This window comes from Motacilla alba, chromosome 9, assembly GCF_015832195.1.
Source record: "Motacilla alba alba isolate MOTALB_02 chromosome 9, Motacilla_alba_V1.0_pri, whole genome shotgun sequence".
Lineage (NCBI taxonomy): Eukaryota > Metazoa > Chordata > Aves > Passeriformes > Motacillidae > Motacilla > Motacilla alba.
Window position 1 is genome coordinate 14,385,364 of NC_052024.1, and position 14,173 is coordinate 14,399,536.

The 14,173-nt window shown below is 45.6% G+C and overlaps 1 protein-coding gene across 2 annotated transcripts in view; it reads right to left on the reverse strand.

Annotated features, from left to right (window-relative positions):
• CCDC50 (coiled-coil domain containing 50) overlaps positions 1-14,173 on the reverse strand; it is a 43,233-nt gene that overhangs the window by 16,506 nt on the left and 12,554 nt on the right. For both annotated transcript variants that reach the window (XM_038145603.1, XM_038145604.1), the window contains exons 2-4: positions 8,547-8,609; positions 7,095-7,224; positions 2,485-2,575 (exon numbers count right to left, since the gene is read on the reverse strand). In XM_038145603.1, the coding sequence (XP_038001531.1) occupies positions 2,485-2,575; positions 7,095-7,224; positions 8,547-8,609 (284 nt within the window). The remainder of the gene's footprint in view (positions 1-2,484; positions 2,576-7,094; positions 7,225-8,546; positions 8,610-14,173) is intronic.

The window sequence follows — 14,173 nt, forward strand, 5'->3', positions numbered from 1 at the left end:
AGCACCACGGCAAACTCCCAGGTTCCTGCTCCTCCTGCACACAAGCCTATTAAGCCCTAGTGGCCAAAGCAGGGCAGAAGAGACTGTGTGTGTGACCTCAGGCTTTCCACAAGGATTTGGAAGTCACAGAAGTGCACAGCCACTAATGGGAGTGGGCTGGATCTCCTCCCTGCACTCTGCCAGGGAAAGAAAAGCACAGAGGCCAAGACTGTCCAGCTAAAGGCACTTCTGACTGGAAGGAGTTCCCCAAGCAAACCATGAACTCACTTCACACTGCCTGTAATTTGCAGGGACTACAGGATGCCAGGCAGGGAAATGCATCAGTTTGACAGACAGAGACTTGAAGGAAAAGAAAATCGAAAGGACATTAGGAAGAGCAAACTAGGCACAAGGCAGGTGCACAGTGGGGGCTGCAGCCATTTGTCTTCTGTCACAGTTTCAGTAGATATGCCAAAGAGAAGAGCACTCCATTTTCCTAATTGGTTTTCCTTCGAGATGACTAATGGATCAACAAGGCCTAGGAACTGCAAACAGCTCCCTAGGGCTTGCTCCTCTGAGGCCCATGAGCTTGTGAGTCAGTGAAGCCAGTCTGGAGCCAGGGAGCAAAGCTGGGAGATACCAGCAGGGCATGCTGCCCCTGTGAATGCTATTCATTTACGCTTTCCTAATCCTCAGGACCTTTACGGAGCCATGCATGTCAAGTGGACACAGCAGGCAGGAAAGGCATGGCTGAAATGCAAACTAAGAGTCAACACCCTCCAGAGACAAGCCAGCACTGGAGGACACTGGATGGCTGCTCAAGTACAAACTCTTATTTCGGGATTCAGGTAAGATCTGCTCTGAAACCAGCTTTGTTGAAAATCTGGGGATGCCCCAGGCTTTTTCCAAAAAAAAAAAAAAAATCCGAAAAGAACCCCAAACCCAAAAAAACGAAACCTCCACAAACTCCTTCCCCTCACAAGGTTAACCTTTCTAGCAAGTACTGTAAGTCTATAAATACATGAGCTAAAGCACATTATCTCCAGGACTGAGACAGCTCAGGACTTGCAAATCCACACAAACCACTTCTTACAAACAGGATTCATAAGCAGGCAGGGCAGGCAGGCTTAGTGCTTCATTTAAAATACCTGCACTCCAGAAAGGATTTGCCTCAGTCCTCGCTACATTTCAGACACAGTTGGGAACTTCCCATGTACCAGCAGGAAGAGAGAGAATATTTATAACTTCCCCTTGCGTTAAGGCACAGTCAGCTGAAGCCTGCTCCCAACTGCACAAGATGGTCAGCAGGCAGGTTTGACAGGCTGCAAGGACCTGTTGTCACACCACTGACATCCCTGCAGTTCTCTACACAAAGCAGGAAGGAAAGGTGCAATTCCACAAGTCAACATTAGTTTTGCATCTCCTTCACCTTCCTGATGAAAGTATGACAGATCACTACCTCTTAAGCAAAAATCCTGAAGCCAAAGTGTTGCTCCCACCCTGTTAGCACAAGCTCCTCTTGGAAGCCAAGCCCTTCCCAACTGTTTGGGCAGCCTTTCAGTACTTGCTTGGAATTAATGGTAGAAGAAGAAAATGAAGTCTTGCAAAAAAACCTGATATATCTGTCAGGTAAGGGCAGATTCTTTTTTCAGGCTCTGTATTTCTCAGGAAAAACAGCCTTGTGTTCAAGCTCTTCCTAATATAGAAAATGCCACAAGGTGCCATCTTTAACATCCTGAAACAACTCAGGCTTCTCAGGAAACCATCTGAAATCAAAAAAAGGGGACAAACTCCAGGTTCTCACAGGTGTTCCTCTGCTCTGTGGGTTTCTTGAAAACTCAATCTGACAGGATGATCCATTGGGGTGACCAACAAGCAAAACCCTTTGCACACTATGAACAAACCACACCGCACCCTTTGCACACTACGAACAAACCACACCACCCACTCTCAGGCAAAAGGAGCAGAGAAACACAGTGAAGTCACAAAAGGAATCTGCTTACAGATTCCTTACAGCAAGAAACTGTAAGAGGGTGTTCAGCTGTGAAAGACTAAATTGAAGAATGGAGAAGCCAGAAACAGATGGCTGGGCCGAGAGTCCCACTGAAATCTTTGCATTAAAGACAAAGAAATAATGGCCCAGGATTCTCCCAAGAGCAGTACCTGTCTTCTTGCATTTGAGAAAGCAAGCAGGTCTCAGAGTGTATAAACAATTACAACTTCCTACAACAGGGCAATAAACACCTCAGCAAGACTTGCCTATTACTTGACCTCTTCATTAGCAAGGCCACAGGCATCAACAACCCTTATGACCCTTTAGTGTGAGGACTATGACTGTATCTTATTCCTGTAACAGGACTCCCCAAAATCTCTGTGCATACAGAGATCTGTCATGACAAGGACTGTCACCATGCAAGCCAACTCCTGTGGCTACTGGCCAAGAAATGTCTGCCCTGAAAGGGCTGCTACAAATAGCCCTGCCATCCCTGCAGCTTTAAAGGTTACCTCGTCTTTTTCCTCTTGTCTGCGGCGCTCCTCTGCTTCAAACGCGAGCTTCACTTGGATTTCCTGAGCAATCTCGCAGTCCTGGCGTTCCCTAGAAGGCAAGGAGACAGGGATTATAGGCAGCTGCAGTCACAGGCATCAGTCAGCCTGGAGAAAGGGATAAAAGAGCTAAAAAAAAATCCACCCAATTTACACAAAAGAATTATTACTCAGTGTTAGTGCAGAGCTATGAATCCTCACCAGGGACCAGGACTCCCTGTACTTACTGATGGCCAAATTTAGAAAATGCTTCCCAAAACATCCACGGAGTAAAAAGTGAAAGAGATTCATGGGCAGATTGCTAAGAAAGGAGATAGGTACCACAAAATAGGGCAGGTCAAGGAAGTGCTCAGGAGTCTGCAAACAGCCTAATTCTGCTGAATTTTTGTACATGCAGTATCTAAGGAAAGGTTCAGGAGTATGGTTAATGCAGGCACTTCTGGGAAGTGGCTTTCACGTGTAAGCCAAGGAGAAGGAAGTGCAGGAATATGGTACATAAGCCAAGTGGAGGCTGGAGGTGGCAGTCCAGTAATGAATGAGAAACGCCACTAAGGTGGGACAAGATACAAAAGCAGGACCAGTGCCCAGAGGCAAGGGAGACATGTGTCAAAGGGGACATGTGTCAAAACAAGGGAGAAGGAGCCACTGCCACAGTGCCAGTGTGGATGGAGGAACACAAGACTGCATTAACTGGGGACAGGGAGAGATCAGAGCAATTGAGACATGAGAAGTGTGGCTGTGTAGACAGACCAGGAAGGCTGAAAAGCATCTGCAAGAGCAGTGCCACACTCAGCAGCACGCTCTGATGTCCAGCAAACAGGCTGGAACAATGGCCAAGGATTCCTCAGGGCAATTCATAAATGGGCTGGGGGATCTAAAAAGAAAGACTAAAATTCTCTCAGCACTCTTGAGACTGAACCAAAGACCAGCTCTAAACATGTCAGGAAAGTCAATCCCCACAACTGCAACTACTGAGAGGCAAGGCATGGGAGAACAGCTGTGAGCAGCAACAAGCAGAGCCTGTCTTATTAGAATACAACCTCTCGAAGAATACACTGACAATGATCAGATAGGTGATGAAAACACTACCAAGAGTGAACGACAAGCAAATAACTGAAGCAGACTGAGCTAAGTTCAAGCTGTGCTATGTGGGCTGGAGCAACTAGTTCTAGGTTTGAGCAAGAATCTGGGCATAAACGACCTAGTGAATCTGGAGGCAAAGGACTGGGAGACAATCTAGGACATGAGAAGAGGAAGTTATAACACTCAAGGGCAGACAAGCATGTTTTGTTGCAAAACCAAGAAATGTGGCATGGCTGGAGCAGCCAGTGGCACAACAGAACCTTCTTCTACAGAAATTAAAGAAGAAGGAGAGAAGCAGAAGGGGTGGATATGTGGCAAGGGTGGAGAGGAAGGACATCGCAACAAGAGGGTTTAGAGGACAGATGTCACTAAGAAACAACTCATTTGTCATAGGCAACAAAAAGGCACACACAGCAGGAAGGAAAAGAAGATTATTTCTGTCAACAGCTCCTTGGAAGCAGACCTCTGGACTGGAGTTATCAATAGGTCAAACACTTCAGGACACGAGTTTCTTTCATCCAGGTAATAAAAGCTGGCCATTTTTGCATGTGCCTCTGTGTGTTTCATTTGACTCTGGGGACAGGTCTATTCAAAGCCACAAGAGATCACACAGCAGCAAATCTAGTTCTTGAACTTGCCTTTTAAAAAGAGACTTTGGCAAACCTGGCACCAGCAGAGAACCACAGCTCCCAGGAAAACAATAGCTGAATAAGCAAATCCTAGGGAGCAGGCTGTCAGTGAGCCTGGTAGTGGATCCTTTACAACCCCAGGCTCTGAGGACATGAAACTAGGTAGAAAATAAGTTAGAAAGGTCAGACACATCAAGGCATTGCACGTCTCCAGTTCCCCTGGCACCTGTGAGCAGAGCTAAGGTGCCAAGTTCATCAGCACAAACTGACTTGCTAAATGCTTAAAATACATCCTATTGAAAACAAACAGGACAGAAAAACAACTAATCATCTTTCAGAGCCAAGACAACAAGGTCATTGCCTCTCTGTTACCAGCAAAGAACACCAGAAGTATTGCGAACACAAAAGCATTTTCTTTTTCTGATGACACATCTTGGAATACACCACATCAATTCCTAAGAACAACAGTTACAGAGGATTAGATTTGGGGGTTTACTGCTCAGCAGTAATTAAATACTGAGACTTGATTACTTAGTCAACATAAACTAATGTATTAACTTGTGTGAGCATAAGAAAATAGGTTCAAGAGCTTTGACAGCTCTTCTCTCTTCTTGCCCTTCAGTTTCCTTAATGTGAGCCCAAGTGCCAATCAGACCCCAGAAATCAGCCAGAGCAACATAAACATCACCATTCCTGAACATCCACTCATGTGTCCTTCACTCCTGGGCAGCCAGGAGTGTTAAAAAGGTTGAGAAAACTCTACATCAGTTTACAAAAAAAAGAGAAAAAAACCTAAAAGTTTGTGTGATCAGAAAGCTCCCTCCCATATACAGTGACTGCAGATACTAGTTGTTGCCAGATGAGGAGAAAAAAAAGGGATTGTTGAAGGGAACTGTTCAAAGGAACTGTTCACATCAGTGCAACAGAACTATCACAGCACTGGGAGCAAAACAGGGAAAGAACATATTTTCACACTATTTTATTTTAGTAATCTTGCTACTATGCTTAGCAGTGTGCAGGCTGCTCAGCTAGATGTGAGAGATGCTTTTAAAGAAGCATAAAAATCAGGTTTGATGCTCCCCTGAATTCTTAAAGAGAAATGTTTCTATTCTCTCATTTATCTTCACAAAGTCTTTCTGAGAGAAATTACGATTTGAAAGAAACAAGAAAGCAAATAAATTTGAAGAGCTTTTTTGTTTCCTGTTTCTAAAGACCTCTTAGTTCTGCCCTTCTCCTCCCATCGCCTTTTAGCATCAAACTGTGCTAGATGACACAGAAAGCAACAACAACAGGGATTATTTTGTTGCCAGAACATGCTACTTTTGGACAAGGAAGGGACAGTGGGAATGTACAAACAATTAAGGAAGAAAAAGATCCAATTACAAAAGGATACCTCCAGCTTCTTTTACTATTCTTGCAGAAGAGCTCCTGCTCTCAGAAGCAGAACTGCTGCTGACATAACATTTTACATCAGCAGTTCAGCCTGTGCTTTGGCTCACAAAGTTCGTAAATCCCATTTTAGAGAGTCCTACAACAAGAAAATTGTTTGCAGCTCCCAGCAAGTAACAAAGAAGAATCATGTCTGCCATACAAAATCAATTTTTATGTTGTCATTTACTCACTCACATCTCTAATTGGTAATAAAGACAAAACTATTGAAAAAAAAAAACCACAGACTTGAGAGATACATATGTACACAAGGTCTGTCCCAGTGTGCTGGGAACATTGAAAACAGTGCCTGATCTATCATGCCCTAGCTTCAAAGCTTTCATGAGCTGCTGCTTTGAAGCCAGTCCCGTATCTCCCACATCTGCAACACAGAGCTCTTCTGCTCTGTCACTGGTCCTGTCAGATGAGCCACCCAGGCTCTGTGACCCACCACCAACTGCACCTGGTGGGTGGCATTCCAGAACCAAACAAAAGTCAGGAGGCAGCACAGCTGCTGGGAGATGCATCCGGCCAAGCAGACTCGTATTTGCAGGGACCCCCATCCACCCACATCTCATGAGTGGGATCTGGCTGAGCCATGTTCCATGTTCCATCTGTTACATCCAGTGCTCTGCAAGTCCACTCTGGGCTGAAAAGCACAGCTTATTTTGCCCTGTGCTGCCATGTTTCACTTCTACACCAGCTCCACAGCTGGGAACCATGACACACAGAGAGCCAAACCACAGACCACAGGGTTAAGATGTGGCGTGTGGGGACTGAGCAAACCTGCAGAGCAAACTGGATCAGTCATTAAACACCCTCCCCCAGTTACTGCAGAAGTCAGTGACTGCAAGAGAAGGCCTGTCCCCCAACACCCATCCCCATCGAGCCACCCTGGAGCAGCAATTCCCCTTCCCAGGTCACTTCCTGCTGAATAGCTGCAAGCACACACAGGGGCTGTCAGTGCAGCAGGACACCAAAAGCACCACACACAGCTCCACAAAAGCATTCACCAGGCACAGGGCAAACACACCAATATCTGCAATTTCCACATGAGAGAGACTCCCTGTAGCACTGGGTATTTCTGTGGCACAGTTCCTTCACACTCAAACTTCAGCCAGGGACAAGGTCAACGCAAGTGGCCAAGTTACCACATTTTCATAACAAGCAGTAGAAGGAAAGGCTCCTCATGGACAGGCAACAGTATCTAAGGCAGGATGAGCTCCAACACCACCTGCTCCCACACTGCTCTCATTCTTCTGTGCCAGAGCCCGGTATCACTACTTTTACAGCAGTGGCAGCCAAAGAAAAAAAGAAACAAAAGCAAAAGGCTGATGAACCCCACACACTGTCAACTCAAAGCAGCTGATATTAGTGCTCTGACCAAATGGGACTAGCATTCCCATTCCAAGATCTCCAGCACAAACTCACAAGTCTTTTTGGTGTTTCTGGATTTGAGCACGGGCTTTCTTATCCTCCTCTTCTTGCAGTTGCTTGGCCATCTGCAAGTCATGTTGCACCAGACGATTACGCTGAACATTTGTGGCCAAGTGATGCTCAACTGGAAATAAACACAGACAAGAACCCTCAAATCAGGCTGCAGAACTTCACTGCGTGAACAAGATAAACCAAGTGGGAGGGAGATTCCAGCCCAGAAAGGAAGACGTATCTTGGCAGGGAAACACCAAGCAATCTCTCTAAAGGTGGGAAAGTCCTGAACTGAAATTATGCTAGCAGCTTGAGATTGCCTCTTTTCAGCACTGAGGGGGCTGTGTACGGGTCTGATACCAAAACAAGTTCTGCGTATCTTAAACACATCCAGGTTTATAAGGAGTGGTTTTTAGGCTTTGAATTTCATTTTCTGATTACAGAAAATTGCCATAGACAAATGAAGTGGGTCTGGGAGGGACCACCAGAGGCCAGCGAGGATGAGCTGAACCTAAACCACTTATTATGGATACTTTCCGAATTTGTTCTCAATAACCTCTGCAGAAGAAAACTCCTCTCACTCTCAGCAGAATCAGTTCCAAAAATCTCCCTACCTTTATATTTAGCAACAGAGCAACTTAGTGCTCCAGTGAGTCCTTTACCATACATGGATATAGCCTGCCAGAAAAAATGGCTACATGAGCTGCAGCCCAGAGTCCTCTTTAATTCAATGCTCTCAGGTTCCAGCACCAAGGGCATGAGCAGCTGCACCCTTGGTGGAGCAGCAGGAATGGCATTAGCACCTGGTACTGGCAGATACCAAAACCATGAGAAGCTGATTGGAGAGGCCACCACACCTGAAACTGCAACATAAACATACCCAAACCAACAGATAAGCATGTAAAAAAAAAAAAAAAAAAAAAAGCACCAGTCACTTTGAAGTTTCTGGCTGTTCTTTTTTTCCTCCTTTATAAAATCTTCTAGTGTACAGCTGCCCTGCCTCCAAATATCTGAAAAGGAAGGCTCCTTTCAAAAGGCAGACACTGGAAATTCTGAAATAAACAAACAGACCTCTTCTGGTTGTACTTTAGGTCAGACTATAAAACTTGAAGCTTCCAAAATTGCTAGTCATTTCTAAAAACCTTGCACAGCAACAAAACCCCAAGTGCACTCCTACATGCAATTTTATCATAAACAGCATAAACAAACTCAACTCTAAAGGAGAGCACAAAATTGAAATATAAAATGCAACCATCTCTGGGGTACAATGTGAGCTGGAGCAGAGAGAAGTGTAGTGTTACAGGATAGTGAAGACAGCAATAATAAACTGTATTCCATTAAAAGGAAAAAAATTAAATAAAAGCAGGAAGCATTTTTCTTAGCAAAATCAAATAAAGCCAGATATCTGTTGGGACAAGCTTGCTTCGGTTTGCTCTGAAGATTATTGCTACTTACTCTCTTGTTCCTGTAAATTATGGGCCAAGGTATGATCTTCCAGAATAGCGAAGTCTCGACATACTGAACAGGGAAACAAAGTGAAGAGAATTAGCACCAGAAAAACCAAAAGCAAACAAAAAAAGCATCAAATGAGCTGTGGCAGTCAGGGAAGCATATGAACTTCTGACAGTTTCTACTAGCCAAGGTCTGGAATTGTGTTTTTTCCCCCTCCTGCCATCATATCTATTTTTGTGTGTGTTTATTTCTTTGTCCTTGTTGCCATAAAATGCCTTCTCCGCTCTACCCTCGACCTCCACTTCAAGAACAGAACAGTCCATGCTACTGCTGGATCCGACCTTATGCACAAACCCCTGCATTCCATTCAAACAGAATATATATTACCTATTTCTACCAATGCCCCCACTGACTGCATTCAGCTAAAACCAAGGGCAAGCTTTTGTGTTTACTGTGACTTTCTGTGCCAGGTTAAAGAGTCTGAGAATAGTGTTTTCATGGCACAAAGGGTAGGTGCACACTGGCACCTCTCCAAAGCTGAGCAGACTGAGCTCCATGGCTCTCTCTGCAAGGCATTTCTACCAGCTCAGGAATCATTTTCAGTTGTTTCTTGTAAGCTTCACTGACTGTCTAAAAGCAGATGTTGGACTTGCACCTTGCACCCAGATATGGGATCAATCACAGCATTATGGGCAGGGACAACTACAGCTTCTTCAAAAGATGCTGAAAATGACCTTGAGACAAGTGAAATGGGAAACAGACAAACTCCCTTTGGCACCAGTTGAAAAGCAGCAGATTTTTGCCAATGCCTATCACTTTCCCACTTGAACTTTCAAAGGAATGCTTTACCTACACTGTAGAAAAACACCAGAGTATATTTTTAACTTGTTATGATAGGCAGTAGGGCAACAAAACACAAGCCACATACATACTGGGACGGGGACAGACACACAGCATCAGGCTCAGCCTTTTGGTGGCAGGTTCACATCAGCTTCTCTGTGAATCAAAGACAGACAGTGACCTTCCTCCCAGACTGTAGAATGGGGCCCCTTTTCAGAGATCTGCCAGACCTGGGGTTTCTGCCTGCTTTGAGGGGAGTTTTAGGCAGTGGCACAAAAAAAAAAAAATTACACTAGAGAGGTCTGTCATTTATTTTTCCCTCAATGTGACAAGCTAAGAAGCTTAACAGCACCTACAGAGGGGAATATCTCCCACTTGAAGCACATCACAAAGCAGAGTGCTTTGTGCAAGGTGCTTCTGAAGCCACAGAGGGAAGTACAAACTCCTCCGGCTGCACTCCACTGGCAAAACCTCTGGGGAAGACCAAGATTTCTCTTCAGCAGAGCACAGGCACAGCCTAAAAGATAAACTGAAAATAACCCCAAAACCCCCAGAATGCATCAAAAGTACAAGGGGAATTTATGGGGATTCTGTTTGTTAAAGGGTTCAGAGTCAGAAAAGATAAAACATTTCCACTGCCACAAAGGAAATGAGAAAGTAGCTGCATTTCCTAAGCCACGATCCCACAAGCCTTCCCTTTTCTCACAGATGCACATGCTCCACTAGAGAAGCATCAAGACATTACTCTACACCCAAGTATCCTCACAAAATATCTGGAGGAGTTTCTAGTTGTCTGTACCAAGAGATCAGACAATGCTTTACCATATTCAATGGAGTTTTTGGCTCAGTCTGCATTGTAAGGTGTTTTAAGATGACAAAAGCTCCTAACAGCCAGAGCAACACTTCAGGGAAGGACAGTGACACGAAGTAGGGTGGAGATGAGGACAAAGGTTACAGTTATAGGATCCCACAGTGGCCCACTTCAAGCATGAATAAATCTGGATGGTGTAATTAAGGTTTTGCCATTGTTTTTTTCTTTGCAACTTCTTTTAAAAAAGGAAAGATGATATGAAACTCAATAGCATTGAAATGCTTCCAGTGGCCATTTCTGTACAAAGAAAGAAATGTTGCCTTGAGCCACAGATCTGGAAAAGCCACAGCTGAGTCACAGGCGGCAGTGCTATTCACAGGTGACAAACCCAGAGTGCTTGTTGGTCACCAACACATGCTTTTTACAGGACAGGGCAAGGGAATCTTGCCCTAGAGACAAATTCTGTGATCCCTAATACTACTTCAGCTTCCTAGAACAATTCTGGAACAACCACCTTCTGCTACAAGCATTATCTGGCTTGTTGGAAGAGCCATCCAACACATCCAACTCAGAGGTTTGAGCCTTACCACGAGTTCAGAGCTGATCAAAGACACCTCAGCACCGAGCCAGTCTGCCCAAATCTAGGGCTATTATTACTGCCATGTATTCAAGAAGCAGCACTTGCTCTTGACCGTTTAAAAAACAAACAAACAAAAAAGAGAATGGGAGGATGGGAGGCAAGTGTTCCTTTTAACTGCAATAGATCTCTGAGCAAGTCCACAGCACAGCTGCCTGAACAGCTGTACCAGCAAGACAAGGCATGCAACACAAGAGCAAGGATGAACATTTCAGAGCTACACATTTTTTTGCATAAGGATCACTGTGACAAGAAATGCTTCCGAAAGCACATCCTAGCCCTTCCCAAAGCTATCCTGCACAGGCTCACACACTGCTCTGATCCCTGTGGTATTCAAGAGCTCTGACTTGTCAGTCAGTCCCGGTGCTGACAGCACTGGCAGACCTTTGCTCCATCCTCCCCAGAGAGGCACACAAACATAGGAGGACTTTAGCTTTGTTTTTGGTTTTTTTTTATTCCATTCTACCCACACCCAGACACACTTCTCTGTTTGGAAAAATACACCTTACAGAAACATGCTTGGCACATGGGCAAGAATGTGGGAGGGCCACGATAGCAGACAAGACTGCTCTTTGTCTTTTGACAGTCTTGCACCAACCCCAGAAAAGTCTCACCTCTATCACTGAACTTTAATCCTACGATGCAGCAATGACTGTTTAACCATTTTGGATTGACAGGCCACTAAAGACTTCCTAAAGAAAGCATGGGCTCAAAATAAAAAGGTAAAGACCACACAGACTTCTGTTGGATAGACAGGCCTGCTTCTTCTAGCTGCTCCTCCAGAGAAGTGCTGGAAGTAGTTCCATGGGTTTCCAAACAAACAAGCAAAAGAAACTCCTCAAATTCTCAGTTCTTACAGGCTACAGCTGAAAGCTGCTGGATGTCCCAGACAAAGCAGGGACAAAGGCTCCTGTTTAGGTTGTTTTGAAGCTCAGTGACTGGGCCAAGAAGCACATACAGGCCAGAGTAGCACATTCCCTGGTGCAACTTCCAGCTCCTGACCCAAAGCCATCTAGGTCCAGTGCCATCCCCAACATGGCCACACAGCGCCCAGAGCTGGGACTGTGCCCTGCCACTGGCCTGTCCCACATCCACACAACACTGACAAAGCAAGTGGGAATGTGGCCCTGGGATGAGCACCAAGTTGCAGAGCTTAGACATTAATAAAGGGCCTGGGTCTTAAACCAGTGATATTGACCCACCAGTACAGAGAGAGGGAAGCTGGACAGTTACGGGTGATATGCACACTGGGAACTTCTCAATGTCTGGGTTCCCTGGTGCTCCCATCTCACAGAGGACAGACTCAGCATGGAGCAGACTGGTGGGACAGCAGAAAGCCTTGGGTTTGTTCACACATTTGGAATTATTTGAGCATTGCTGCAGAAGCCATTTGGCTGCACACACTCTCCTGTTACAAACCCAAGCAGACAGCTTGAGCACACAGCCCTCTCTTTGTGCTGCTGTGGCTGCTGGCAGGGCAGGCAGCACAAGAAGACCTTTCGTCACTGTCAGAAACTTGGCTGGGCTGGCTGCCTCCAACTCATCTGAGCACATTATCCTCAAGTCCCATCAGCCTGAGAACAACATGCTAAGGAAGATGAGAACATCCCATTACAAACACAACGAAGCACTGTCAGACAGCCAGGTGGCAAAAGATGGGGACACCTGCACCTCCCTAGTAGATCTGGGGCTGATGGCAGTGCAAAACATTCCCTCACAATTAGACCCAGTACCCATGGCACTGAGCCAGGCATGACAGCAGCTGCAAGTGAGGCCAAGGAAACCAATCCTTGAAGACTCACATCCAACAATGAGGCAACTATGAAATTACTGGAGACGTGGACCAGCCAGGCATGGTCTGAAATGAAGTTTCGTCAGCACTAGTTCTCATTCCCTGCCCAGTCTCAGCAGGGTACAGCACAATCATTACTAGGTATTAAGTACACTGGGTTTGTGCTGAGAAATAGGATGGCCCCAAGGACAACAGACTAAATTTCTCCTCTCTGAGAGGCTTTGTATTTAAGGGAAAATAAATCCATTTCCTTGCTCCCTAACTGTATGTCTAAAAAATGAAAGGTGAGATTAATATTACCTTCACTGTTGCAAATTAACTTGACTTCCCATCCCTGGGCCCTGGCTGGGAGCCACCAGGCAGTCAAACAAGCAGCAGGGGTGCAATCAGAGCAGCTGCAATTGGCAAGTCCAGCGAAGCGTGGAACATTCACAACAGGCTTACCAAGTCTGATTGAGCCAATCTACCTTGGCACAGCAGGGAGCAGACCAGGAGTACACTCTGGCACAGCTGTCAATAAAGAAATGCCTGCCCAGGAATCCCAGTGGCTGCTATAGCCAGCAGAGGTGCCAGCTGGGGAGCATGAGGGCAGAAGCATCACCCTTAACAGTGATAGGATCCAAAATCCATGCATGGAAGAGGGAGCTCACTTGTCTTGAGGAATCCCTGAGAGCCCCTCTGCAAGCTCCAAGCACAGATCTTCTCCTCTGGTAGTTCTCACTGGAAATATGCATTTTTGTGCATTGGTGCATCTGAGGCTCATGGAAATGTGGCTGCAGCCCTTCCTTTATGGTTGACATAAAGTCCCTAGGTACAACAGCTCAGCAAAATTTTATGAAACAACCTCTTCCATTTTATATTCTGCCACCCATCTCACTAACTTTCTCCAGCATTACCTCAGCTCCACAGCTCAGCACTTTTAACACCCCAAACTGCTTCAAACAGATCGAGATAACCACAAGAGAGGAGCAAAGGCACCCTTAGATGTTGCTAGTGATAGTCAGGTGTGTGACAAAGAGGTAGGTAACACCCAGGAATGGGTGCTGTGGGGCACTGTCTCAACAAGAGGTCAGCCCCTACTGGCTTTTCAAGCAAGGTTCACAGCAAAACACCCCCCTCCCTTCTGGCTGAAGTCTTAGATCATGTTTTGACATCCACTGTGGGTCCCAAGGGCCCCCTTGGTTCACGTGGCCCACATAACGTGTCCGGGACACATGCCAGTTCAATGACCCAGGGACCACAGATGCATGTTCCAAGCATTTCCTTTTGGGTCTTAAAAACCATCTCTTGCTCCCCACCCCCTCCACTCCCAGCACTTTCCTGACAGCACTGTGTGCTGGGTAATTCACAAAATAAACTAGGTGTGAGTCATGCTTAGTTTAGAGCATCTGCAGTTCTTGAATTCTATTCTAAAGGACAGGAGGGAGATGAAGACAAAAGTAACACGAAAAAGCAGTATCATCAGCTAAAAATCAGTTTTAGGGCCTACAGAGATAATAAATTAATGGCAAGTATCAAATGCAGCCTTTTACAAGCTAGCAGTCTCAGGA